General features: G+C 37.5%; 2 protein-coding genes across 10 annotated transcripts in view; both read right to left on the bottom strand.

Moving 5' to 3' along the window:
- Positions 1-27,847, bottom strand: part of LOC127862116 (kelch-like protein 21) — a 167,450-nt gene that overhangs the window by 110,868 nt on the left and 28,735 nt on the right. The window lies entirely within an intron of this gene.
- LOC127862119 (transmembrane protein 14C-like) lies at positions 6,094-26,294 on the bottom strand. Its single transcript, XM_052401106.1, has 4 exons — positions 26,127-26,294; positions 16,227-16,328; positions 10,788-10,875; positions 6,094-6,997 (listed from the first exon to the last, which is right to left on the bottom strand). The coding sequence occupies exons 1-4, from the start codon at positions 26,200-26,202 to the stop codon at positions 6,952-6,954; spliced, it is 312 nt and encodes a 103-aa protein (XP_052257066.1). The 5' UTR covers positions 26,203-26,294; the 3' UTR covers positions 6,094-6,951.

The raw sequence follows: 27,847 nt of genomic DNA, 5'->3' as shown, positions 1-27,847 counted from the left end.
ATATAAAAAGGTTTTAAACCAGCGGAACTGGAACCATTATGCATTGAATTAATAGGCTTACGCATTCACATCTCGGCTATCCACACTACTATGCTTGTATATATTTCGGGATATGTCAAATAATTCCGCTCATGAGGCTGCTTTATTTTTATAAACTTGCAAGATTCTCTAAATGGAGCGATTAAAAAAAATATATATCTTTAATTCCCAGCTTTTTAATTGTAACAGGGATGTACAAGATAAGTATTGATGCAAAGCATCAAAGGGCGTCGGGAATTTCAGTGTAAAAGGCACTCAATGAAGTTAATGGAACGATTTTTTTTCTATTTTAAATATTAATATATTGGCCGATTATTTTAAACAAAATAGAAAAAAGATACTGGTATAACCGTTATCTATGATTTTGTATTTTAACCCCCAAATAACCATAATCTATGATGTTGTGTTATAACCCCCAAATAACCATTATCTATGATTTTGTGTTGTAACCCCCAAATATTTCATAGTTCATTTTTATTTACATTGGTTTCCTTTTTTTTTACTGGCATCCGTGTGCAGTTTTCATTAATGAAACAGAACTGTGTAGGTTTTAAAAAATCTGCTTCATCTTGTAAGCGTAATTTCATATTTTTCTCAACTTAAAGGGGAGATGATTCTGAACTTATTCGTACGTTGCTCATTTACGATAGGGGTTGAGTACTCATTGATATGAAAACACAGAAAATGTTTTAATGTGTTTACGAACCCCCCACCCTCTCACACATATATATTTCATGGGCATAATAAAAACAAAAAAAATGGTTACAATAAAACAGCATATTTATTTAAACTAAAATGTCTACATCAAAACAAAAAGTTAACAGAGAACACAAATAAAATAATTTGATTCTACTGGGGCTCGAACCTTGGGCCTCTCACATGTGAAGCGAGCGTGTAACCACTACACTACGGAACCGCTTGAAAAATCACCTTCTAACTAAGATATTAATAAGTGACTGTAGTGTAATAAAGCAATAAACCGTGTAATCGCTGTCGTCTTGTAAAATTGAAGAAAATACGCGTTAACCAAAACCCGAACAGCAAAAGTCTGCGCTATTGTTAGAAAAAACATAAAATAAATATATTTTGATTGTTTTGTTTTTATACAAAACCAGAAAGTTTCACCGGTTCGCGTATTTGCACACGTATTTGCACAGTCTCTGTGATCTTTTATTATTGCCCAGTCCCTGTGATCAGTTATTAATTAAAAGAATTAGCTTTGCATTATTGGCAATAAATGTTGTAGTAAATGTAATAGGCACAAATGCAGTATTTATTTACACTAATTTACACAAAAAATCACCACTATGCAAGATATTCTGACAACAAAAATATATACATTGATCCGTAAAATAACTTCTCCTCCCATAAGCGAAAAAAAAAACGTATTACATACGAGTCGCCGAACTTCAGTGCGACGCCAATTAAGTTTGGGTGTGCTATTTTGTGTTGAAGGTATGTGGTGGTAAAGTGCACGCATGAAATCCCGAGTGTCCGGTATGGTGACCACCATCCAAACTCGAATGGCTTGTGACACGGGCATCGAACCCGGTCGCCTAGGTGAGGAGCGCGTGTACCAGGCAATGCGGACAGTCCCATCTGTCTGCTATTTAATTTCTATCAGTTTATACTTCATATAATTCATCCACAAAATAAAACAAAAAGAACAAAATCAATCCAAGTTATTAAATCGTTCTGCGTTCGTGATGCTTAATAATTGTATCCATTTCAATTGATCTTTTTTTATCGAAGAAGCTGTTTTATCGGTATCAGCGTCTAAGCAATAAGTTGTATATTGATCGCTGATTTTCAGTTTCCTTTATTTTTTTGAGTATGAGGCTGAAGAAAATAGAAAGTGTCGTTTCGACGATCTGTTAAAAGATCCATAGAACGAATATTCTCATAGAGGGCTTCTGACAGTATGGTCAGTGTGTGTTTAATACTCTCATCCTCATCATCAGCAGCAAACAAATCATCATAATAGTCAACGTTTATCTTATCTTTTTTTTTCCTTTTCAATAATAACGCAAAGACAAATTAGGAGAGGTAGTTTTATTTGACGTGGCTTTCGAAAAAAAAAAAGAGAAAATTACATATAAAAATAATAAAACATGAACATTATAAGTATATGTTACGGTTCTCCACTATTTTATAATATACACTTTCGAACTGTCATGTTACTTAAAAGATCAAGTTGCAAACATTTATAAAAACATAAAGGACATGCTTTTCATAATAACAATACAGGGTAATACATCCTAATAATTCAGCATGGAGTCATATAATACGTAGTCTGCTATGTTATTAGATGACTCCATGCTGAATTATTAGGATGTATTACCCTGTATTGTTATTAATCATTTTGAACTGTTAAAAAGACTTGAACGACACATCCTAAAAAGGTAGTAATAATAATCAGAACAACAAAGATACAACAAGGCGTTCGTAACACAGGAGGGAGAGTGAGTCATCTAACTTTGCCAATAGAGCATGGCGTGACATAGATTGTTTCTTTTATATGATCAAGTAAGATCGTGTAATGCGCGAGATGTTTATCAAGTTCGTTTTAGCCAAACAAACACTACAACAAAACAATACGGTATAATACTTGTTATTTAATATACTTTTCACACAAGTTAATGTTGCACAAAATTAATTATTGAAGAAAAGCGGCTTTTATTGCCAGTCATATAAAATAAACACAAACATGAGGTCTGGCATTCTCTCTATTTTTCAGCTGCTCGTTACGCTTTTCACTTAAAATCCGTCCTCTCTCTGGAAACTTCTCTTTTCAGAATACCAGGATTTCGCGTATGAACGCCTCAACTAGTTTATCACCATTTCTTTCCCCTTGTCCATATCCTTTCATGTCAATTACTCACCTCGAATGGCGAATCAATATCTTTGCAACTCAAATAAACCACAAAATAAGTAAGGCCGGGTTTCCATGTCTCCGTGTCCGCGAAAAAACGAACTGGTTGATAAATGTTGGAGCTATTCCATGTATCCGCGTTCCGCGTCCGCATTTTTCGTCCGCGTATTGCGTCCGTGAAAAATCGCCGGGTGAGCGATTTTTCACGGACGCGGACTCAGTACACGGACGGCAGTCAACATGAAAGGTCGACTTTCAAGCAAAGATATTAGTGAAAAAATAATAAATTTAGTAAGGGATAACCCTGAAACATACAAGCAACGTATGAAAGAATACAAAGACATTGCATCAAACATCTGAAAAAGCATAGCCAACGAAATGTCAATTGATGGCGTTTCAGGTAAGTGAGAATAGTAATATGCGAATATATATCGTCTGCATATTGTACACTCTATAATCGCTTTTCAAAAGACACAGTATATATTTCAAACAAGATATAACGCTATAAGAAGTCGCTACGGTATTTATGTTCTTTTTTGTCTATGCGAGTTCACATACAAGTTTTGAAGTCTGTAACGAACAACACCCAGTGCGAATAGACAAACAAGCCCAGAATTAATCCCTACTAGGCAGACTCCATGATCTACTGTCACAATCGCTTGTCAACCCCCAAAAACCAAGCGAAGACGGGTCGATACAATGTCAGCATTTGAAACCTCATTCCTGGAAATGGCCAAGGCACAGGCGTCGAGACTGGAAAAGCAAGGCAAGGAGGAGACAGCCCATGTATGCGTTCTTCGAGAGTTGTGCTTTAAGAGCAAAGAAATTACCACAGTCTACACAATGTTGGTTACAGATGCAGATATAGACATTGATGTATTGTGCCGAATTAAATGAAGATGTACCCCAATATGCACCAGTGGGCCAGATACCATATGCTGCACCCAAAGTACCAAACTCGCATTTTCTAGCGACCATTTCGTCAACAATCGAAGGGTACGTGAACGTGCCAACTTACAGCATTGGTGACACATCTAAAAACTAACCGCAGAGCGGACTAGACATTATCAAACGCTTGCTCAAAACTTTTCGTATATCGATAATTGTTATAAGGAACACTGAATGTTTAAGGGTTAATTTCATTTTACGAAATATATTACGAAATATTGGTTGATTTTGAGTATTTTCTGTGGCTTTAAGGGTTGCAGTTCGTGCCGTTACATGTATGCGCTACTCGTTGTTGTTGTTATTAAAGACTTTATTTCCAGGTCGTCACTGCGTCTTCACGGCGTAATTTAGTATCGACCTGATGTGCAACTAGTAACCGAATGTTTTACAAAATTTCCGCAGTCGGAGACATTTGCTTCCTTAAACGGGACTTTGAACTAGTGACCCCAATTTCAATAGTGGTCATCTACTGTTCAAGGCCAATGCACATGTGAAGTGTCAAGCCAATCGGTCAATTCGTTGATGAGTTATTGATCAGAAACACTTTTCCCACTTATTGTGACAGCGACCATGACCATTGACCTAGTGTTCCCAATTTCAATAGGGGTCATCTACTGTCCAAAGCCAATGCACATGGGAAGTATCAAGCCAATCGTGATCAGTTGACGAGTTATTGATCGGAAACAATTTTATACTTAGTGTGAAACAGTGACCTTGACCTTTGACCTAGGGACCCCAATTTCAATAGGGGTCATCTACTGTCCAAGGCAACTGTACATGGGAAGTATCAAGCAAATCGATGAATCAGTTGATGAGTTATTGATAGGAAACGATTTTACTCTTAATGTGTAACAGTGTATTTGACCTTTGACCTAGCTGCCCCAATTTCAATAGGTGTAATCTACTGTCCAAGGCCAATGCACATGTGAAGTATCAAACCAATCGGTCCATTCGTTGACAAGTTATTGATTGGAAACTATTTTCACACTTAGTGTGATAGCGACCTTGACATTTGACCTAGTGACCCCAATTTCAATAGGGGTCATTTACTGTCCAAGGCAAATGCACATGTGGAATATCAAGCAAATCAGTCAACTCATTGACGAGTTATTGATAGGAAACAATTTGCACACTTAGTGTGATAGTGACATTGACCTAGTGACCCCGATTTCAAAAGGGGTCATCTACTGTCCAAGGAAAATGCACATGTTAAGTATCAAGCCAATCAGTCAAATGGTTGACGAGTCATTGATCGGAAAAGATTTTCACACTTAGTGTGATAGTGACCTTGACCTTTGCCCTAGTGACCCCAATATCAATAGGGGTCATCTACTGTCCAAGGCCAATGCACATGTGAAGTATCAAGCAAATCGGTCAATTTGTTTACGAGTTATTGATCGGCAACAAACTGGTCTACCAATCATACAGACAGACAGACAAACCGACATCCAGCAAAACAATATACCCCTTCTTCTTCAAAGAGGGGCATAATAATATATTGATCGCATGATTTTGATGGCAGACCAGTGTGCTTTGTGTATGATGCCATACTTGAGTATAACATGTGTTATGCAGACGGCTTCGATCACCATGTGAGCTTTTAAATTTAAAATATAAAGTGTTTTGTTTGGATTATGTTGTCTTTAGAAATGGTGTTGGCATACTTCCATTTGCACATGCATGACAAGGAAACCACACCTCACGTGGTCCAGTTATGCCAGTTTAACACATTGAAATTACAAGGAAAATGGTATCATATAACAACATAAAATTTCACTTTCTTAACTTTGGCTATTAATAAAATTGTTGAAATACAAGTGGGATTGATTTGCAATGTATCCTGAATTAGGCTAAAACCATGTTACTATGGTGATCATCTTCAGTATTTAATACATAGTAAAAAGCAAGCTGCAGGAGTGGCATGTTTGGCTTAAAAGCTTTCAAACTATGTCATCAGAAACCGGACTATTTCCGTTGAAGCCTGAACAAAGACTGCTTCACACAATTAAAAATGAATAGTTTTATGGTCACGCCACAGTGCATAATTTCATCCCGGAACAAGGGTCTATACACAGTTCAAAGTCAGGTCAATGTCAAAACCATAATAACTTTGAATTTTGCAGCATTGTATCTAGCAGAACAATATACACGATCGGTATGAGGGTCTGTTGAGCATACAGAATATAATAATTCTATAATATTCTGTGAGGATCAAGTGATGAACAAATACAAAATGATTCTAATATGTATAACCTCTTATCAAAATGTCCTATTATAAAACAATATGAATTTTAGCAAAACTATATATCGTCGCTGTCGTTCTCAAACCTCGTAGCTACAAAATGCCAACTTTTCAGGAGAGAGAAAAAACCTTCTCATTTTTTTTTAACGATGTTTTAGAAAATTTAAATTCTGTAAAAATACCAAACAAATGAAGCTGCAAAATACGGTATAAGCCGTAGACGCGTAAGTCATACTGATAAGTCATACTGACAGTCAGACATGGTAGCTACGATATTTTGTCACCACAGTTTTGTCATTTTTTATGAGGTACGACAATTCGTCCTGATAGGAAACCTCGTAGTTGCTAAAAAAAAAATTATAAAAACGTTTTTGTCAAATTTGTCCAAACGAAACGACGTACCTATAGGTAAAATGGCGTCGCTACGACTTTTCGCTGGGAAAAAAGCCAACAATCATTCTACAAAATTTTGTCACGTGGCTTTTTCAAGGGCTCTGATTGGCGTAGAGCTACAAGATATAGCACAAAACACGCGCCAGACTTCATATATTCGGAAAAGACGAAACAAATATTTTGAAAATTTTGGAGCTACGAGGTTTGAGAACGACAGCGACGATATGTAACAAATTGTACTATGGCAACAACTGTGTTTTACTAAATAAGAAACTATAAACCCTGTACTATTCTAACAGAACGTATTTACACCTTATGTGATGATGCAAACAGAATTAATCAATATTTAACAAATATAGTTATTTAAGCTTATTTCGATAAATGTCATAACCCATTAAGGACTATAACCATTTCCATAAACAAATGGCTGTGGGCTATCTATCTGAGGCAGCTGCAATTATTGGTTCATCGTCTTGTACAAGCTTTTCATGAGCACCAAGAGGCTGAAATTGTAATAACAGAATTGTCAAATAAAATAAAATAATTTGGTCTAATGATAATTGATCAAAAATGGAAAAAAACAAGATGTGTTTGTGAAACACAATGTCCCCCTATATGACGTTTGACCTTGTAGGATGACCTTGACCTTGACCCTTTACCACTCAAAATGTGCAGCTCCATGAGATACACATGCATTTCAAATATAAAATTGCTAGCTTCAATTATGCAGAAGTGACATTACATGAGCAATTTTGACCCATATATTTGACCTTGAAGGATGACCTTGACCTTGACCTTTCACCACTAAAAATATACAGCTCCATTAGATACACATGCATGCCAAATATCAAGTTGCTATCTTCAATATTGCAAAAGTATGCATAAAATTAGCGATTTGGGCCACATATATTTGACCTCTGACCTTGAAGGATGACCTTGACCTTGACCTTTTACCACTCAAAATGTGCAGCTCCATGAGATACACATGCATGCCAAATATCAAGTTGCTATCTTCAATATTGCAAAAGTACTCATAAAATGAGCGATTTTGGCCACATATATTTGACATCTGACCTTGAAGGATGACCTTGACCTTTCACCACTCAAATTGTGCAGCTCCATGAGATACACATGCATGCCAAATATGAAGTTGCTATCTTGAATATTGAAATACTGCAAAAGTGTACATTAAATGAGCGATTTTGACCCATATATTTGACCTTTGACCTTGAAGGATGACCTTGACCTTGACCTTTCACCATTCAAAATGTGCAGCTCCATGAGATACATATGCATGCCAAATATCAAGTTCCTATCTTCAATATTGCAAAAGTTATTGCAAATGTTAAAGTTGGCGCAAACCAACCAACAGACCAACCAACCAACAGACCAACAGACAGGGCAAAAACAATATGTCCCCCACTACTATAGTGGGGGACATAAAAATATTGAGAAATAATTCACATTATTATTTGTTCCTATCAGAACTCTTTTAAAAATTTCAATGTTTAGTTTAAATTAGAACAATGCATGGCTTGCATTTTTTAGTCAAAGTTGATTATTAAAAACGATGATAAACAAGGGCTGTTTGTAAAACATGCATGCCCCCCATATGGGCTGTTAGTTGTAGAAGAAGCCATTGTGTGAATATGTATTTTGTCACTGTGATCTTTACCTTTGACCTAGTGACCTGAAAATTAATAGGGTTCATCTGCCAGTCATGATCAATGTACCTATGAAGTTTCATGATCCTAGGTAGGTGTAAGCATTTTTGAGTTATCATCCGGAAACCCTTTTACTATTTCGAGTCACTGTGGCCTTGACCTTTGACCTAGTGACCTGAAAATCAATAGGAGTCATCTGCCAGTCATGACCAATGTGCCTATGAAGTTTCATGATCCTAGGCGTAAGCATTCTTGAGTAATCATCTGGAAACCATTTCACTGTTTCGAGTCACTGTGACCTTTGACGTAGTGACCTGAAAATCAATAGGGGTCATCAGCCAGTCATGATCAATGTACCTATGAAGTTTCATGATCCTAGGCGTACGCATTCTTGAGTTATCATCCGGAAACCATTTTACTGTTTCGAGTAACTGTGAAATTGACCTTTGACCTAGTGACCTGAAAATCAATAGGGGTCATCTGCCAGTCATGATCAATGTTCCTATGAAGTTTCATGATCCTAGGCGTAAGCATTCTTGAGTTATCATCCGGAAACCATTTTACTGTTTCGAGTCACTGTGACCTTGACCTTTGACCTAGTGACCTGAAAATCAATAGGGGTCAACTGCCAGTCATGATCAATGTACCTATGAAGTTTCATGATCCTAGGCCTAAGCATTATTGAGTTATCATCTGGAAACCATTTTACTATTTCGAGTCACTGTGACCTTGACCTTTGACCAAGTGACCTGAAAATCAACAGGGGTCATCTGCCAGTCATGATCAATGTACCTATGAAGTTTCATGATCCTAGGCGTAAGCATTCTTGAGTTATCATCTGGAAACCATTTTACTATTTCAAGTCACTGTTACCTTGACCTTTGACCTAGTGACCTGAAAATCAATAGGGGTCATCTGACAGTCATGATCAATGTACCTATGAAGTTTAATGATCCTAGGCCTAAGTGTTCTTGAGTTATCATCCGGAAACCAGATGGTGGACGGACAGACCGACATGTGCAAAACAATATACCCCCTCTTCTGGGGGGCATAATAATGGAAAATGTTTCTTGCACGCTACTAAAACTAACTTCTAACAATTAATATTGAATTAAATTACATGCTTTAACTCATGAAACCGAAAATGAAAATAGATTCATACGCTAGATTAAAAAGGACTTTTATGACCCTTACCACGATAGAATTTCAGCTTTACGATTATTTTGTGGTGTAATTTGAAAAATTGAATAGCATTTTTCTGAATTTTATAGGTGTATGAACTGTTGGGAAAAATACACCTAATTTATGCTTAAACGCCGTTGGGGTTAATGCAAATTAGGCGTAATTTTCCCAACAGTTCATACACCAATGAAATGCAGAAAAATGTTATTCAATTATTAAATAATATTATGCAAACAAGATGTGTTTGTGAAACACTATGTCCCCGTATATGACCTTTGACCTTGAAGGATGACCTTGACCCTTCACCACTCAAAATGCGCAGCTCCATGAGATACACATGCATGTCAATTATAAAATTGCTAGCTTCAATATTGCAGAAGTGACATTACATGAGCAATTTTGACCCATATATTTGACCTTGAAGGATGACCTTGACCTTTCACCACTCAAAATGTGCAGCTTCATGAGATACATAGGCATGCCAAATATCAAGTTGCTATCTTCAATATTGCAAAAGTTATTGCAAATGTTAAAGTTGTGCAAACCAACAGACCAACCAACCAACAGACAGGGCAAAAACAAAAAACACTACTATAGTGGGGGACATAAAAACTTCAAAGTATCTAAATTATAAACTGAATTACCATACCTAAATTGAATTTCAGTATTGACAAAAAGTACTGAGGTCAAACTGTCCACAGCATTCAATTTAAATAAATATTTTATAAGTGAGTATAATTGCTTATTGCCTTTTTATACGGCTAAAAATGCATCCTGACAGTTCAGATTAAGAATTTTAATTAACAATATATATGACATTCTGTTAAGTACTGTATAAATATACATTTTCATGATATTAAAGAGGCACATAGTGGGTCAATACTGAATATCATTTTCTAAAATAAGATTACCCTTAAAGTATTCATGCATTGGCTGTGTAACTCACATGTCTCGTTTTTAAAATTACTTGATTATTTTTTTGTTTTTAAATTATAACAAAATTCTGTCAACAGATTAAGCTGGCTAAAGAAAATCAGAAGTAGCAGTAAAATATGATTCTCTTATGATTTAGAGAAATGGTTATGATCAAATTCACATTTAGTACCGCTATAAAGCAAAATAACCTGACTAGTGTAGTGTGGTAAACTTCAGACTACTCATATGAATAGGAGATTTTTGTATTTAAAAAAAATCAGATCCCACTACATGCAAGAGACACCAACAAATTTTGGCATTGTCTTCAGTATTTCTGATTTATTTCATCAATATAAGATTGTTCCTAGATAACTATCTAACAGAAAAAATGAGACTAAGATTACATGTATTTTTGTTTTTATAAATGTCTTTCTTTAAAGGGAACCCCTTTTGATACATGTATGCCCTTTAGAGAATATCATTTAAGAAACTTCAATTTATCATCTTTAGAGATGGATTCAGCCATATGTACCTCAGAGTGGCAACGAATCCAGCTGGCATAAACTTTTGGGAGTTGTAGAACTTGTAACCCATGAGAGCCATCAGGGTAGCACTGGTGCCTGAAACATTCAAGTTAACAATGTAGTGCATAGTATAGAACAAATAGCTGGTAGGTAACAATGTAGTGCATAGTATAGAACAAATAGCTGGTAGGTCACAATGTAGTGCATAGTATAGAACAAATAGCTGGTAGGTGCACTTCAAGTGTTTTCATAATTGTAAATTTATTTAAAAGTTGGTCTTGGGTGGTGGTTGCAACTTGGTGTTTATTCCCCCATTTCACTTATTCAAAGTTTGGTTGGGTTACATGGAGGTATCGGGAATGGATACTAGTAAAAGCAACGGCCAGGTAAATATCCAAGGGGAAGCATGAGGCGTTGCTGCTCGAAACTAACCAACTGTGTACACAGTGCTCCAGCTAGGCCTAAATGGAAGGGTGCCGCGCCCTGACTTCCCGAAGCCCCGCCCTGCCCTTCTGATGCCCTGCCCTGCCCTTATAATATGTCTTTAAAAAAAAAATTAATAATAAAATTTATTAATCTCTTATTACATTGTAATTAATTTATTCCTCATTGTAGACAAATCAATTACATGGTTTAATAATAATGGCAACAAGCAAATTCGTTGAATTGATATCCCCCGCCATATAAATTTTGTTTATGGATAGGTGTAGACCTTTGACCTCAATGTGTGACCTTGACCTTAGCCCCTAGGATTATGGGTGTTGAATGTGAAGCAACCCCAGATGATAGAGAACAACAATAGCAAGTTTCATGGCATAGTAAAGGAATGACTAAATAATGAATAATTGATTAAATTTGTGACCTTTGACCTCAATGTGTGACCTTGACCTAAGCCCCTAGGATTATGTGTGTTGAATGTGAAGCACCCCTAGATGACTGAGAACAACTTTGGCAAGTTTCATGGCTCTGGCTCATGTGTCAATGGAGATAAAGCTGTAAGCTTATATTAAAAAGCATTTTTTGCAAAATACAAAGGGCCATAACTCCGTTATTAACAAATGGTGTACAATGCCATTCAGCATGCATCATCCTGTTAGCCATATATATACTCATACCAAGTTTCAATGAAATCCGCCAAAGCACTTCCAAGATATGGCTCCCGACGTACGGACGGAAGGACCGACGGAAAGACGGAAGGACGGAAAACACCTAAACAATATCCCTCTGCCTATGGCGAGGGATAATAATATAGGGCCATAACTCCGTTATTAACAAATGGTGTACAATGCAATTAGGCGTGCATCATCCTGTTAGCCATATATATACTCATACCAAGTTTCAATGAAATCCGCCAAAGCACTACCAAGATATGGCTCCGGACGGACAGACGGACGGAAAGACAGACGGACGGACAAGGCCAAAACAATATCCCTCCGCCTATGGCGGGGGAAAATAATATATTCTAACAATTATTAATAACACAAAATAAATATGCAACAGGGAGCATTCCAGTTTTACCCACGCGCTCGAAAGTGCCCTTTTGACAAAATTCTGCCTGTTGAAAGTGCCCTTTTGACAAAATAGCCCCCACTGCCCTTTTCAAATCCTAGCTGGAGCACTGGTGTACATGTATCAATCAATGTGATGTAGCAAGCAAACTTAGATCTAAACAAAATGGTTAATCTAGTAAATCATGATATAGCCTGTTTATTAATAGCCTTGTACGAAATCTTCAAACAACAACAAACTACAGTCAATCTTGTATTAAGAGACCACTCAAGGCAGTAATCAGAAGTGGTCTCTTAATAAAATGGTCTTTAAATAAAAAAGGCCATTCTGGAAGAATGCTTACCCTCAATTTTAATCAATATGATGGATAGTCTGTTTTGTCCACAATGATTTTAACTTTTATAATAAAATGAATGTAAACACAATACATAAACAATACATGTATTTTACTTATAATGTGTTTTATTTTTTCACTTATTATAAATTATCATTTATTATAAATGAATTGTGTGTACATATTTATTTGCAAAAAACAACATAGACAAGGAAATATTTTTCCTGAAAACAAAGAATTTGGCTAAAAATGTGCTGAGAAACGAAGCTAACCAGCCAGTGAAGCCTTGAAACGTCTCAATTCCTAAGTCGGACGCAAATCTAAAGGCCTGAGCACAAATGAGAGGGCCTGACACAGGCATTCTCCTCGTTGTTGCATCCTTAAACCACGTTAACACAATATCATTAATTTCCTCGTTCCTCGTGAACCTCGCGCATTTTTTTTTTCACCCAACACATTATTTTCCACGTCTTCAAGCACCTCGGCTTTACGCTTAAGAATGTTTTGAATTTGAGTTTGACCAACTTCAAACTCATCTGCGATTTTACGTGCACTTTTACTCTTTGACAATTCCAAAACCTTATTTTTTTCCTTCAATGTTAACACTTTTCGTTTTGACATTTTAATTTCTGCATGTACGCTTAAGGAAATCTGACTCGATTATGATACAAAATAAACTGAAAAAATTAAAACACCTCAATTGAAAACAAACAAAAAGACCTGATTGGAAAATTTATTAAGTAAATAACAATGTGATTGGCTAACAAATATCTACTTATTAGCATAATTACAAATTGGTAATGTACGGATTTCGACAGATGTTGCCGATTGATTGTTTATTTTCCACACTTCTCAGGAAATGTTTGTCACGTACAGTGCATTGTTTCTGCACTTGTTATCTATACTCGAGAAAAATCGGCGTTGTCTCTTAACGTTCAACATAGTAAACTAATTAAGCTGTAGACTGTGCGTAATACGTTCCTCTATTATTCAACTCAATAAATTGATATGCAGTCTACAACAATACCGGTTAAAACCGGTCAACGAGACAAAGCATAATCATAATGGTTGGTGTGAAAACAAAGCAGAGGTGTAACAGTACATCTTATCGGCTTAGATAAACAATTAACACGGATTTGTCCCTGAAAGATCAATAGATTAACCACTTTTACCTCCTAGTGGTCGCTTAATTCAAGATTCAGACATCAAAATACACAAAAATCAGCGGTTGCTGGTCGCGTAAGACAAAAGTCGCTTAATACAATATCATTATATGGCGAAAAAGCTCCGTGGGATTTCTAAATGGTCGCATAAGACAAAGGTCGCTTAATACAAGTGGTCGCATCCACAAGATTGACTGTAGTTTGAATAAAACTGACTTAAAACAAGCAAATTCGTTGAATTGATATCCCCCGCCAATATGCTTCTGGACACAAAAGTGTTATATTTGACACTAAAAAAGCAATTTTTCAAGATACAAAGGGCCATAACTCCGTTATTATCCAATGATGTACAATGCCATTTGGCGTGCATCATCTTCTCATCCATATATATACTCATACCAAGTTTCAATGAAATCAGCCAAAGCACTTCTAAGATATGGCTCCATACACACAAAAAAAGCATTTTTTCAAGATACAAAGGGTCATAACTCCGTTATTAACAGATGGTGTACAATGCCATTTGGCATGCATCATTCTCTTATCCATATATATATATACTCATATATACCAATGAAATCCGCCAAAGCACTTCCAAGATATGGCTCCGGACGGATGGAAAGACGGACGGACAACTCCAAAACAATATCCCTCCGCCTATGGCGGGGGATAATAAAGTCAAGATCAAATTATTGCAGTGATGTTGGTGATAGAAGATACGGTACAATCTATTTAATCAGTCATGGAAAAATAAATGGACAATCGCTATTTACCACCAAACATCAAGATATGGGTGTATTAAGTGTATTTTCTTTAAAATCTAAATTGTTAAAGGGGCCTTTTCACAGATTTTGGCATTTTTTTTAACTTATTCATTAAATGCTATATATTGATAAATGTAAACATTGGATCATAAAAGCTCCAGTAAAAAATCAAGAAAAAAATTAAAAAAGGGAAAAGAACATTGCCCGGAGCAGGTTTCGAACCAGTGACCCCTGGAGTCCTGCCAGAGTCCTGAAGAAAAAACGCTTTAGCCTACTGAGCTATTCCGCCGAGTACACATTCGTGACGTATTTTATACCTTATATAAGCAATCTTCGTAGTTTCACAAAATTTAACGACAAAAACAGAACTCTCCAAATTATTCAATCGTTTCGCGTTGCAACGCTTTATAATTTTTAGGTTTTAAAATCGTCAAAAGATGCATATAATGGCTATATCAGAGCATGGTTAATGTTCAGTATTACTGTTTCCTCACAAATATCATAACTAAAACGAAAACTTACGGATCTGAAACAACTTTTTTCAATTTTGTCAATTTACCAAAGCGTGAAAAGATCCCTTTAAGGTAAAATAACACAATTGATTATAAATTAATACATTAGTTTTTTTTTAAATATCTTGTGATAGAAATATATCTAAAACCTTTTATTCTAAAAACTAAATCAACGAGGAAATTCCTTGAAATGATATCCCTGCCAAATAAATTTATTTTTGGATGGGTGCAAATCCCATGATAAATGGTATAATCATAAAAAATAATTAAGCAAGTGAAGGCTAATTGTTTGTATGCCTTGCCTCCTCATTAATGTCTACAAAAATGTATACACCCATGAAGTTTCATGTTGAAAACTTGAAGCGCATCAGCGATATAGCCTTGAAAAGCTATATCATACAAAACAACAAAGGGCAATAACTCTTAGTTAAGAAAGAGTAGGGTTATGGTTATTTTGCATGGCACTTATTCCTGTTCATTTCTACACATTCATGGGGGTTCATGTTGATTTGTTGTTTTGTATCTGATATATAGCCCTGAAAAGTTCAATCATACAAAAACAACAAAAGGCAATAACTCATATATAAGAAAGTGAAGGGTTATGGTTTGTAAGCACTTCTCCAGTTTAGTATCAATACATCCAAAAAGTTTTCTGTTGAAGTCTTGTATGGTATCTGAGATAAGCCTTTAAAAGTTGCATCAAATAAAAACAAAGGGCAACTACTCTTATTAAAGAAAGTTTCTAGGGTATGGTTTTTGTTCATGGCACTTCTCCTCATTGATACATGTATCTATACACCTATTAGGTTTCATGTTGATATCTTATATTGTTTCTGAGATATAGCTCAAAAACAAGAGATGTGTTTGTCAGAAACACAATGCCCCCTATTGCGCCACTTTGAAGCCATATATTTGACCTTTGACCTTGAAGGATGACCTTGACCTTTCGCCACTCAAAATGTGCAGCTTCATGAGATACACATGCATGCCAAATATCAAGTTGCTATCTTCAAGGTTAAAATTTTGGGACATAAGGACAGAATGACAGACAGGCCAAAAACAATATACCCCTGATCATTCGATCCGGGGGCATAAAAAGTTTTGTGACAGGCGGACAGACTGACAGACGACAATTCGAACATTAATTCTTGAAGATAATTTGCGATACCTAGGCTGACTTTCACATCTGCAGGGTTCTGTGTAGTCTGATATGCACCCAATGCTGCCAGAGATCCAAATGTCAGTCCTGCTGCCAATGATGGTAAGCTGGCTGTATTCATGAAACAGCAAGGGAAATGCTACAATTAAAGCTTATTTCAGAACAAAATCAACTCAGAATTTAAATTATTAAGTTGTGAATTGTTTTGGCTGATACTACATAAAATGCAGCATTTAGCATAGCCTGCTCAGTGGTACAAAAGCACCTTTAAAGTCAATATATAACATTATATTTATGTTTTTAAATAGATGTGAGGATGCACAAATAAATATTTTGCTTTAAAACTAAATCAGTAAGACCTACAATCTTATAAACACACACACACTTATTTCAAGATATTAAATAATTGCAATAAATTTACAATGGTATAAGCCTTAGGTAAGTAATTGAAAAGCCAAAAAAAAGAGCATTTATGCACAAAATTCAAAAAACTATTCCCTAATCATGTTGCCCAACTAAAAATTGATTGCACATGTTAAAATTAAGTCAAATAAACCAAACAGTGATGCAGAAAAAAGATACCATGCAAATTAAAACATGTCAAAAATTCATAAAAATGCAGGGCAACAGATAAGATTCATTTCATTTAGTTTTCACAACAACCAAAACGTTTGTTTCCTTAAAACTTTTTGTCAATTAGTTTTTTTAAATTGGATCAAAAGTTACACATACATATTTATGAATCAGATGAGCGCTTTAATTTGGGCGTTTATAATTCTCAGCAGTTCTTATTCCAATTAAGTCATTATAAATTCACAGTGTCAATGGTTGTTTGTAAATATTAGTATCAATTGTCTATTGGCAAATGAATAATGATGAGTACACCATGCAGTTTCAAGACTCCTGTCTTTGAGTCTCAGAGCACTCACATTGCCAAACCCTCTCCATCGACAAGCCAGTGGAAATCTTGTTTTTTGTTATTTTAGACATGGAATCACAGCGGTGCTATGAGCCGAAAGTTTTAGATTCTGTCACCACCATAGCCAATGTTGTTTCTTGACAGTTACAGTTCCGTAACGAATTGTTAAATATTGCATGCCCACGCCTTTTATTAAACTTGCCGAGCCCGTCCGCCTTTAACAGTCAACAGAACTTTTGACAACGGAAGTAAGTTTTTATATTGTCACCTGCCCGAACCAGTGTCTATTTGACCTTAATGAAAATATTATGGCTGCACTAATGCATGATCACAATTAACAAATTCAAATGAACATGTTACAAAGCAAAACAGTACTATTAAAGTGACAAAGAATCCATTGCAATTCATTTTTCCATTATTTATTCTTTTACAATTGATTTTTTATTTAAATTGGTTTTCTGTCAAATTCAAACTGTAAATACCATAAAATGATCTGTTGCCCTGAAATGTGCAATGGACAATGCAGAGTATTCAGAATTAAAAAATATGCCTCGACTATTTCCTGAAGCCTCTGCCAGACAGATATTGTGTCTCATCACCCTATCATGATTATACATTGTTCATCTCTGGACCCTATGTAAGATCAATTGGTCAGTTCACAACTTCTGCTACAATTTGCTGAAAAGTTTTTATCAAGTTGTTATTTTCAGCATTTCTCCATAAAAGACACACAAATTGATGTCAATGGTAAATTGGTAACAGGTATTGTGTATGTTACAAGGCATAAGGCAGGGGCGTAGCTGGGCATACGCAAATACGCACGTGCGTACGCTGTTTGGAAAAAATACAAAATTAAAGTGATCAAAAAATGCAATAAAATGTGATTTTCTATGCAATAGATGTGTTTTCATATTGAAAGCACTTAAACTGTCTTTAAGTTTGTTTGTTTTTTCGACTTAATAAAATACGCATGATTTAGTTACCATGTTCGAGGTCACGTTTCTTCTGGTGGTGACTATACATAACATTATTAGCGACTGCGCTTTATCGTTGTTTTCTACTATTTATCTGAATGGATTGCTTACGAAGCGGGTGATTTTAAGAATGGTTGCTTATTTGATGTCGCCCCGTACAGAGAACTTTTCGGAAAATCAGACCAGCCAACATCCAGTACAGTCGTTCTGCTTCGAATTTATGGCCGACAAAGCCACTGATGCTGCCACTATGGAGCAAATGGCTCTCTGCCTTCGATTTTATGATGCAGAGAAAGCATGTCTCCAGTAGGAGTTCGTTGGGTTTGCCGAATTCATGTTTACCACGGGCGAAGCTCTGGCTAATGCCTTCCTCGAGAATCTTCAAGCTCTTGGAGTAAACATTCAGAAAATGCGCGGTCAAGGTTATGGTGGTGCGTTGAACATGTCCGGGAAGCAGAAAGGGGTCCAGGCTCGCATCCAAGCCATCGTCGCGAGAGCTGTATACACTCACTGCAAGGCTCACTGGTTAAATCTCGCCACCAGTATCCTGTAGTCCTTCACCGTCTTTGTACACTGTAGTATATACACAAATATAGTCATTTTTTACAGTCTCTGAGCTTCTGCACTCAACCGCTAAAGTCAATCCGTATACATTCTGACAAAAGGAGAAATTCGGATAATACTTCTTTTTAAGGATACTAAATCTAGGCTAGCTCCAGGCCTTCAGCGCCTACAGCGCTTTGATTTTATATTGAAGGTGAGCGAATTAACAGACGATCTTGTTCAAGAGATTTTCACCAAGTTCCAGCCGGACCTTGAGGTTGACGATGTCACATTTGCCAGGGAGTGTATAAGGTGGAAGGCGAAGTGGCAGATCTTATCTCCCAAGCCATACAAAACCCTCGAGTTGGCACTAACCCCCGCAACGGAAAACTCCTACCCCAATGTTTGAAGATTTCTGCTCTGCATGCCAGTATGGACAGCAACAGCAAAGAGGTCTTTTTCTTTAATGAGACGGGTGAAGACATACCTCAGTAGCATCATGGGAAAGGAGTGCATGTTCGGTCTTGCCCTGTTGAACATACACCAAGAGCGATAGATCGATCTGGAAGAGGTCGTTACCGTATTTGCCAGACGAAAGGAGCACCGTTTGGCTCTTTTATTTCGTGTGTAATGTAATGCATGTAATACAGGAGACCTTGCATTAATTAGAATGTATACAGTTTACATGTATTGATTTTTTTTTAAGTATTTTGCTATAGGTATTTTGCTTTAGGTAGAGAATACAAGACGAGATGTCCAAGACTAAAGTTATCGAGTAAATATGATAGACATAGTTGCTATCTAAAAGATGGATATTTTGCTTTATTATGTCTCTTTTATTTGTGTTTTAACAATACAAATTAAGCTTTAGTTTCTTTCATCTAAAAGTGTTATTTCCTATGTTATACCATACCATATCATGGTTTTATTTAGACATCCATTAAATGACATACCATGACATAATTCTGGAATAAAATCTTGAAGGAAAATCACATGTTTTAAAATCGAAGATAAATGGTATCATATCCAAGTTCATCACGCCATATTTTGCACTAAAATATTGTCTGAAACCTCTCTAGAATGCACGTACGGCTTCGTCGATATAAAAAAAGTTACGGGGGAGCATGCCCCCGGACCTCCCCTAGCATGCCATTTGCGAACATTGAAAATCAGCCCAGCTAGGCCCTTGTTAGGCTGATTGAACATTATTTTATAAACATATGTGAGACCTATTTTACATTGAAACTAGAAATGGCGCGGCAGAGGCCGACGCGTATCCCCACGCCGCATGTTTGACCAAGGGGCGCCCCAGGGTTGGTAATGGGGCCATGCATAGTTGAGATTGACCATATTGTCATAAGAGAAGTTCAGTATCAATTAGAAGTGAATTGGTGTAGAAATGAAGAAATTATAGTAAAAGACAATTTTGGGTGGGCGTGGCCTATGTGGGCGGGGCGCCCCAGGGTTGGTAATGGGGCCATGCATAGTTGAGATTGACTGTATTGTAATAAGAGAGGTTCAGTATCAATTTGAAGTGAATCGGCTTAGAAATAAGGAAATTATAGTAAAAGGCAATTTTGGGTGGGCTCGGCCTATGTGGCTGGGGCGCCCCAGGTTTGGTAATGGGGCCATGCATAGTTGAGATTAACCATATTGTCATAAGAGAGGTTCAGTATCAATTAGAAGTGAATCAGTGTAGAAATGAAGAAGTTATAGTAAAAGGCAATTTTGGTTGGTCGTGGCCTATGTAGATGGGGCGCCTCAGTGTTGGCAATGGGGCAGGCTTTTTCCGCTCCATTTTGGGAATACGCCACACTGGAATTTTGGGAATTTCGCGTCATGAAAACCCCCATTTTGGGAAAAAAATTATTCGCAAAATTGGCTCAATTGGGAAAAATTATCGCATGAATATAGCGTTTCTTATATTTCAAAGAAGCCGTTAACTGGTTAATTACGACTATTTTGATAACTTATTATTAAAATTTTACAAAGTATTATGAACATGTGAGATAAGTGCAGGTTTTTTAATCTGAATTTAGGGAAAAGGCCTGGCCTTTTTTGAGGTGAAAAAAATCGTGTGAAGCGCCAGATTTTGAGGAAAATAAGGAAAGTCTTAAATAATCATTAACATATTTTACAGTTTTTAAAACAAATTCAAGGCAACAGATAATTTAATTATGCAACACTTTCTATTTTCTACACCGGATCAGGTTAACTTATATATTTTAAGGTAAAAAAAAAAAAAAAAAAAAATTTTTTTTTTTTTAAATTGGGAATTTTTATTTTGAATTGGGAAAAAAACAACCAGATTTGCTTTGGGAATGGGGCCAAATTTCGGACCCGTGGCATAGGGCAGAAAAAGCCTGTGGGGCCATGCATAGCTGAGATTGACCATATTGTCATAAGAGAGGTTCAGTATCAATTTGAAGTGAATCGGAGTAGAAATTAAGAAATTATAGTAAAAGGCAATTTTGGGTGGGCGTGGCCTATGTGGGCGGGGCGCCCCAGGATTGGTAATGGGGCCATGCATAGTTGAGATTCACCGTATTGTCATAAGACAGGTTCAGTATCAATTTGAAGACAATCGGTGTAGAAATGAAGAAATCATAGTAGAATAATCTTCAAAATGAGTAAAAATCTCTGACCCCCCCAACCCCCATAACTTTTGACCCAGGGGTCAGATCAAAATTCCAAATAGTGCAGGCGTTCATAGCTACCATGTGTGTAAGTTTCAAGGTTCTAGTGCTTATGCGTTGAACATGTCCGGGAAGCAGAAAGGGGTCCAGGCTCGCATCCAAGCCATCGTCGCGAGAGCTGTATACACTCACTGCAAGGCTCACTGGTTAAATCTCGCCACCAGTATCCTGTAGTCCTTCACCGTCTTTGTACACTGTAGTATATACACAAATATAGTCATTTTTTACAGTCTCTGAGCTTCTGCACTCAACCGCTAAAGTCAATCCGTATACATTCTGACAAAAGGAGAAATTCGGATAATACTTCTTTTTAAGGATACTAAATCTAGGCTAGCTCCAGGCCTTCAGCGCCTACAGCGCTTTGATTTTATATTGAAGGTGAGCGAATTAACAGACGATCTTGTTCAAGAGATTTTCACCAAGTTCCAGCCGGACCTTGAGGTTGACGATGTCACATTTGCCAGGGAGTGTATAAGGTGGAAGGCGAAGTGGCAGATCTTATCTCCCAAGCCATACAAAACCCTCGAGTTGGCACTAACCCCCGCAACGGAAAACTCCTACCCCAATGTTTGAAGATTTCTGCTCTGCATGCCAGTATGGACAGCAACAGCAAAGAGGTCTTTTTCTTTAATGAGACGGGTGAAGACATACCTCAGTAGCATCATGGGAAAGGAGTGCATGTTCGGTCTTGCCCTGTTGAACATACACCAAGAGCGATAGATCGATCTGGAAGAGGTCGTTACCGTATTTGCCAGACGAAAGGAGCACCGTTTGGCTCTTTTATTTCGTGTGTAATGTAATGCATGTAATACAGGAGACCTTGCATTAATTAGAATGTATACAGTTTACATGTATTGATTTTTTTTTTATGTATTTTGCTATAGGTATTTTGCTTTAGGTAGAGAATACAAGACGAGATGTCCGTGACTAAAGTTATCGAGTAAATATGATAGACATAGTTGCTATCTAAAAGATGGATATTTTGCTTTATTATGTCTCTTTTATTTGTGTTTTAACAATACAAATTAAGCTTTAGTTTCTTTCATCTAAAAGTGTTATTTCCTATGTTATACCATACCATATCATGGTTTTATTTAGACATCCATTAAATGACATACCATGACATAATTCTGGAATAAAATCTTGAAGGAAAATCACATGTTTTAAAATCGAAGATAAATGGTATCATATCCAAGTTCATCACGCCATATTTTGCACTAAAATATTGTCTGAAACCTCTCTAGAATGCACGTACGGCTTCGTCGATATAAAAAAAGTTACGGGGGAGCATGCCCCCGGACCTCCCCTAGCATGCCATTTGCGAACATTGAAAATCAGCCCAGCTAGGCCCTTGTTAGGCTGATTGAACATTATTTTATAAACATATGTGAGACCTATTTTACATTGAAACTAGAAATGGCGCGGCAGAGGCCGACGCGTATCCCCACGCCGCATGTTTGACCAAGGGGCGCCCCAGGGTTGGTAATGGGGCCATGCATAGTTGAGATTGACCATATTGTCATAAGAGAAGTTCAGTATCAATTAGAAGTGAATTGGTGTAGAAATGAAGAAATTATAGTAAAAGACAATTTTGGGTGGGCGTGGCCTATGTGGGCGGGGCGCCCCAGGGTTGGTAATGGGGCCATGCATAGTTGAGATTGACTGTATTTTAATAAGAGAGGTTCAGTATCAATTTGAAGTGAATCGGCTTAGAAATAAGGAAATTATAGTAAAAGGCAATTTTGGGTGGGCTCGGCCTATGTGGCTGGGGCGCCCCAGGTTTGGTAATGGGGCCATGCATAGTTGAGATTAACCATATTGTCATAAGAGAGGTTCAGTATCAATTTGAAGTGAATCGGTGTAGAAATGAAGAAGTTATAGTAAAAGGCAATTTTGGTTGGTCGTGGCCTATGTAGATGGGGCGCCTCAGTGTTGGCAATGGGGCAGGCTTTTTCCGCTCCATTTTGGGAATACGCCACACTGGAATTTTGGAAATTTCGCGTCATGAAAACCCCCATTTTGGGAAAAAAATTATTCGCAAAATTGGCTCAATTGGGAAAAATTATCGCATGAATATAGCGTTTCTTATATTTCAAAGAAGCCGTTAACTGGTTAATTACGACTATTTTGATAACTTATTATTAAAATTTTACAAAGTATTATGAACATGTGAGATAAGTGCAGGTTTTTTAATCTGAATTTAGGGAAAAGGCCTGGCCTTTTTTGAGGTGAAAAAAATCGTGTGAAGCGCCAGATTTTGAGGAAAATAAGGAAAGTCTTAAATAATCATTAACATATTTTACAGTTTTTAAAACAAATTCAAGGCAACAGATAATTTAATTATGCAACACTTTCTATTTTCTACACCGGATCAGGTTAACTTATATATTTTAAGGTAAAAAAAAAAAAAAAAAAATTTTTTTTTTTTTAAATTGGGAATTTTTATTTTGAATTGGGAAAAAAACAACCAGATTTGCTTTGGGAATGGGGCCAAATTTCGGACCCGTGGCATAGGGCGGAAAAAGCCTGTGGGGCCATGCATAGCTGAGATTGACCATATTGTCATAAGAGAGGTTCAGTATCAATTTGAAGTGAATCGGTGTAGAAATTAAGAAATTATAGTAAAAGGCAATTTTGGGTGGGCGTGGCCTATGTGGGCGGGGCGCCCCAGGATTGGTAATGGGGCCATGCATAGTTGAGATTCACCGTATTGTCATAAGACAGGTTCAGTATCAATTTGAAGACAATCGGTGTAGAAATGAAGAAATCATAGTAGAATAATCTTCAAAATGAGTAAAAATCTCTGACCCCCCCAACCCCCATAACTTTTGACCCAGGGGTCAGATCAAAATTCCAAATAGTGCAGGCGTTCATAGCTACCATGTGTGTAAGTTTCAAGGTTCTAGTGCTTATAGTGTAGGAGGATATAGTGGCCAGGACAGACGGACGGACAGCGGAGATAACCACAATATCCCCACGCTTTTCAAAAAGTGTGGAGAGAAAGACAATTTTGGGTGGGTGTGGCCTATTCTGGGCGGAGCGCACCAGGGTTGGTAATGGGGCCATACATAGTTGAGATTGACCGTATTGTCATAAGAGATGTTCAGTATCAATTTGAAATAAATCGGTGTAGAAATGAAGAAAATTTTAGTAAAAGGCAATTTGGGTGGGCGTGGCCTATGTGGCCGGGGCGCCCCTGCAGGGTAGGTAATGGGGCCATGCATAGTTGAGATTGACTGTATTGCCATAAAAGAGGTTCAGTATCAATTTGAAGTGAATCGGTGTAGAAATGAAGAAATTATAGTAAAAGGCAATTTTGGGTGGGCGTGGCCTATGTGGGCGGGGCACCCCAGGGTTGGTAATGGGGCCATGCATAGTTGGTATTAACAGTATTGTCATAAGAGAAGTTCAGTATCAATTTGAAGTAAATCGGTGTAGAAATGAAGAAATTATAGTAAAAGGCAATTTTAGGTGGGCGTGGCCTATGTGGGCACGGCCTATCAAGGCGGGGCGCCCCAGGGTTGGTAATGGGGCCATGCATAGCTGAGATTGACCGTATTGTCATAAGAGAGGTTCAGTATCAATTTGAAGTGAATTGGTGTAGAAATGAAGACATTATAGTAAAAGGCAATTTTGGGTGGGCGTGGCCTATGCGGGCGGGGTGCCCTAGGGTTGGTAATGGGGCCATGCATAGCCGAGATTGACAGTATTGTCATAAGAGAGGTTCAGTATCAATTTGAGAATCTGTGTAGAAATGAAGAAATTACAGTAAAAAGCAATTTTGGGTGGGCGTGGCCTATGTGGCTGGGGGGCCCCAGGGTTGGTAATGGGGCCATGCATAGTTGAGATTCACCGTATTGTCATCAGAGAGGCTCAGTATCAATGTGAAGTAAATCGGTGCAGAAATGAAGAAGTTAATGTAAAATAACATAAAACAAGGGCTGTTTGTAAAACATGCATGCCCCCCATATGGGCTTTCAGTTGTAGTGGCAGCCATTGTGTGAATATGTTTTTTGTCACTGTGACCTTGACCTTCGACCTAATGTAAGTTATCATCCGGACACCATTGTACTATTTCGAGTCACAGTGACCATGACCTTTGACCTAGTGACCTGAAAATCATTAGGGGTCATCTGCCAGTCATGATCAATGTACCTATGAAGTTTCATGATACTAGGGGTAAGCGTTCTTGAGTTATCATCCTGAAACCACCAGGTGGACGGACCAACAGACCGACCGACATGTGCAAAGCAATATACCCCCTCTTCTTCGAAGGGGTGCATAAAAATCAGTGAAAATCTCTGACCCGGCCCCGCGCAAACCCCCATAACTTTTGACCCAGGGGTCAGATCAAAATTCCGTCACTGTCACCGTCACACATATGCTCATAGCTACCATGTATGTAAGTTTCAAGGTTCTAGTGCTTATAGTGTTGAAGGAGCAGGTGGCCAGGACGGAGGGACAGACGCACAATACCACAATGGCCCCACTTTTTCTCCGAAAAACATGGGGATAACTAAATAAGTACTGTTCTTGGGAAGGGAGGCGTTTTTCGTCTTCATTTTGAGATCTTGGAAGGAATTTTCATTATTTTTGGGAAAACATTTTCTCACATTGAAAAAGATTGACTGTTAAACTCGTTCAAAGCAGCCTGACTTATTCCAGAGTTTGCATACACGCCCTCAAATCCGAAAATAACGTTCGAAATAACTACCACTTTGAACACGCCTTTGTAACACAGTTATAAAGAAATGTCATCTCATAGAAACATAATTACCAGATTTAACATAACCAACTATTCCCCCAGCGGCAACGGCTACTGCGTAGCTGAATCCAACAATGTCAACAGGCATGGTTAATTTATATAATTCCACGAAAACAAGCTATGATTTAAGGCTTCCGGTATGTGTCGCACGCAATTTAACAATATCATAATATTCACAATAAATGGTAACACAGCACTATTTAAATGGTAACAAAACACTATTTAATGGTGGTTTTTAAAGTTCTCCGCAAGGCTTGTACAGGGACCTACACTACCATTTGTTTGTATAGGTCCATGGTTTGTAATGGTTTCAAGAAGCATACAAGATCAATGACCGTTAATATAATGGTAATATGCATGATATATATTTGTATCCACTGCACCTTGGTGTGACCCTTATGGTGATGATGGTACAGTATACAGGACTCAAACCGTTAACGTTTAACTTCCAGAACAAACCCTGGATATTTGCATTGTTCTGTGTAAAGAAAATATTTCACTGCACCAGTGTATCAACTCATGCGATAGGAGAGTTTGTTGGTAAGGGTTAAATGAATGATCTATGATATGACGGTTGTGTCTTGTGACCCATGAGTGACAGAGGATGTTACTGCTACTTAAGTCCACATCCCCTTCCTTTTATCTCCCCTTTCACACATTGTTGATTGAATCTCTGAAAGAATCTTTGGCAAAGGCTGATTATCTTAAATGGATTGAAACGGAGGCAATCTGCATTTGCAGCTACCCCCCCCCCCCCCCCTCCCCCACACCTGCCACTCCAAGAAAAATCAATTAAAAAACAAGAGCACCGCCTTGAGGGTGCAGACCGCTCATATATTTTTCTTTTTAAAGGAGTAGGGACCTATCTCAATTTCAATCACAATTAAATGATGGAGGGGTGGAGTGGAGAGGGGTGTATAGTGTGGGGTGTGGTCATTTATAACATAATCTTCCAAAAATGAAAAAAAAATATGCAAAAACAAATTATTATTTTTTTGGGGGGGTGGGGGGATTCTTGGGTGGGATGGTTGGACAGTATTTCAAAAATAAAATATAACAAGAGGGCCAAGATGGCCCTAGTTCACTCACCTGAGAGGAGTCGGTTCATTCAGTCTTTACCAAAATTATGTCAATCTTGACCTAGATATTGTCCAGACAAACATCCTGGTCAAGTTTCATCATAATTTCATCTGCGAGTCATGCTCTATGTACCTATGACATGTCATGATCCTAAACCAAAGCATTCTTGAGTTATCATCCGGAAACCATTTTTTTAAGTTGAGTCACCGTGACCTTGACAGCAATTGTGTGAATACGTTTTTTGGAACTGTGACCTTGACCTTTGACCTAGTGACCTGATAATCAATAGGGGTCATCTGCGAGTCAAGATTAATATACCTATGAAGTTTCATAAACCTGGGCATAAGCGTTCTTGAGTTATCATCCAGAAACCGTTTTTACTATTTCAAGTCACCGTGACCTTGACCTTTGACCTAGTGACCTGAAAATCAATAAGGGTCATCTGCCAGTCATGATCATTGTACCTATGAAATTTCATGATCCTAGGAATAAGCGTTATTGAGTTATCATCCAGAAACCATTTAACTATTTCAGGTCACCGTGACCTTGACCTTTGACCTAGTGACCTGGGTCATCTTCGAGTCATAATCAATGTACCTATGAAGTTTCATGATCCTAGGCATAAGCGTTCTTGAGCTATCATCCAGAAACCA

This window comes from Dreissena polymorpha, chromosome 16 (genome assembly GCF_020536995.1).
Source record: "Dreissena polymorpha isolate Duluth1 chromosome 16, UMN_Dpol_1.0, whole genome shotgun sequence".
NCBI classification, from domain to species: domain Eukaryota; kingdom Metazoa; phylum Mollusca; class Bivalvia; order Myida; family Dreissenidae; genus Dreissena; species Dreissena polymorpha.
The sequence above is the reverse complement of the archived record's forward strand: the minus strand, read 5'-3'. Positions and strand labels throughout refer to the sequence as shown.

Excerpts from the sequence above, each read along its gene's own strand:
- LOC127862119 (XM_052401106.1), bottom strand. The coding sequence starts at position 26,202 with ATGCCTGTTGACATTGTTGGATTCAGCTACGCAGTAGCCGTTGCCGCT. Across the intron at positions 16,329-26,126 it reads AGTTGGTTATGTTAAATCTG|CCAGCTTACCATCATTGGCA; the intron begins GTAATTATGTTT and ends TCATGAATACAG. Across the intron at positions 10,876-16,226 it reads AGATGTGAAAGTCAGCCTAG|GCACCAGTGCTACCCTGATG; the intron begins GTATCGCAAATT and ends TGAATGTTTCAG.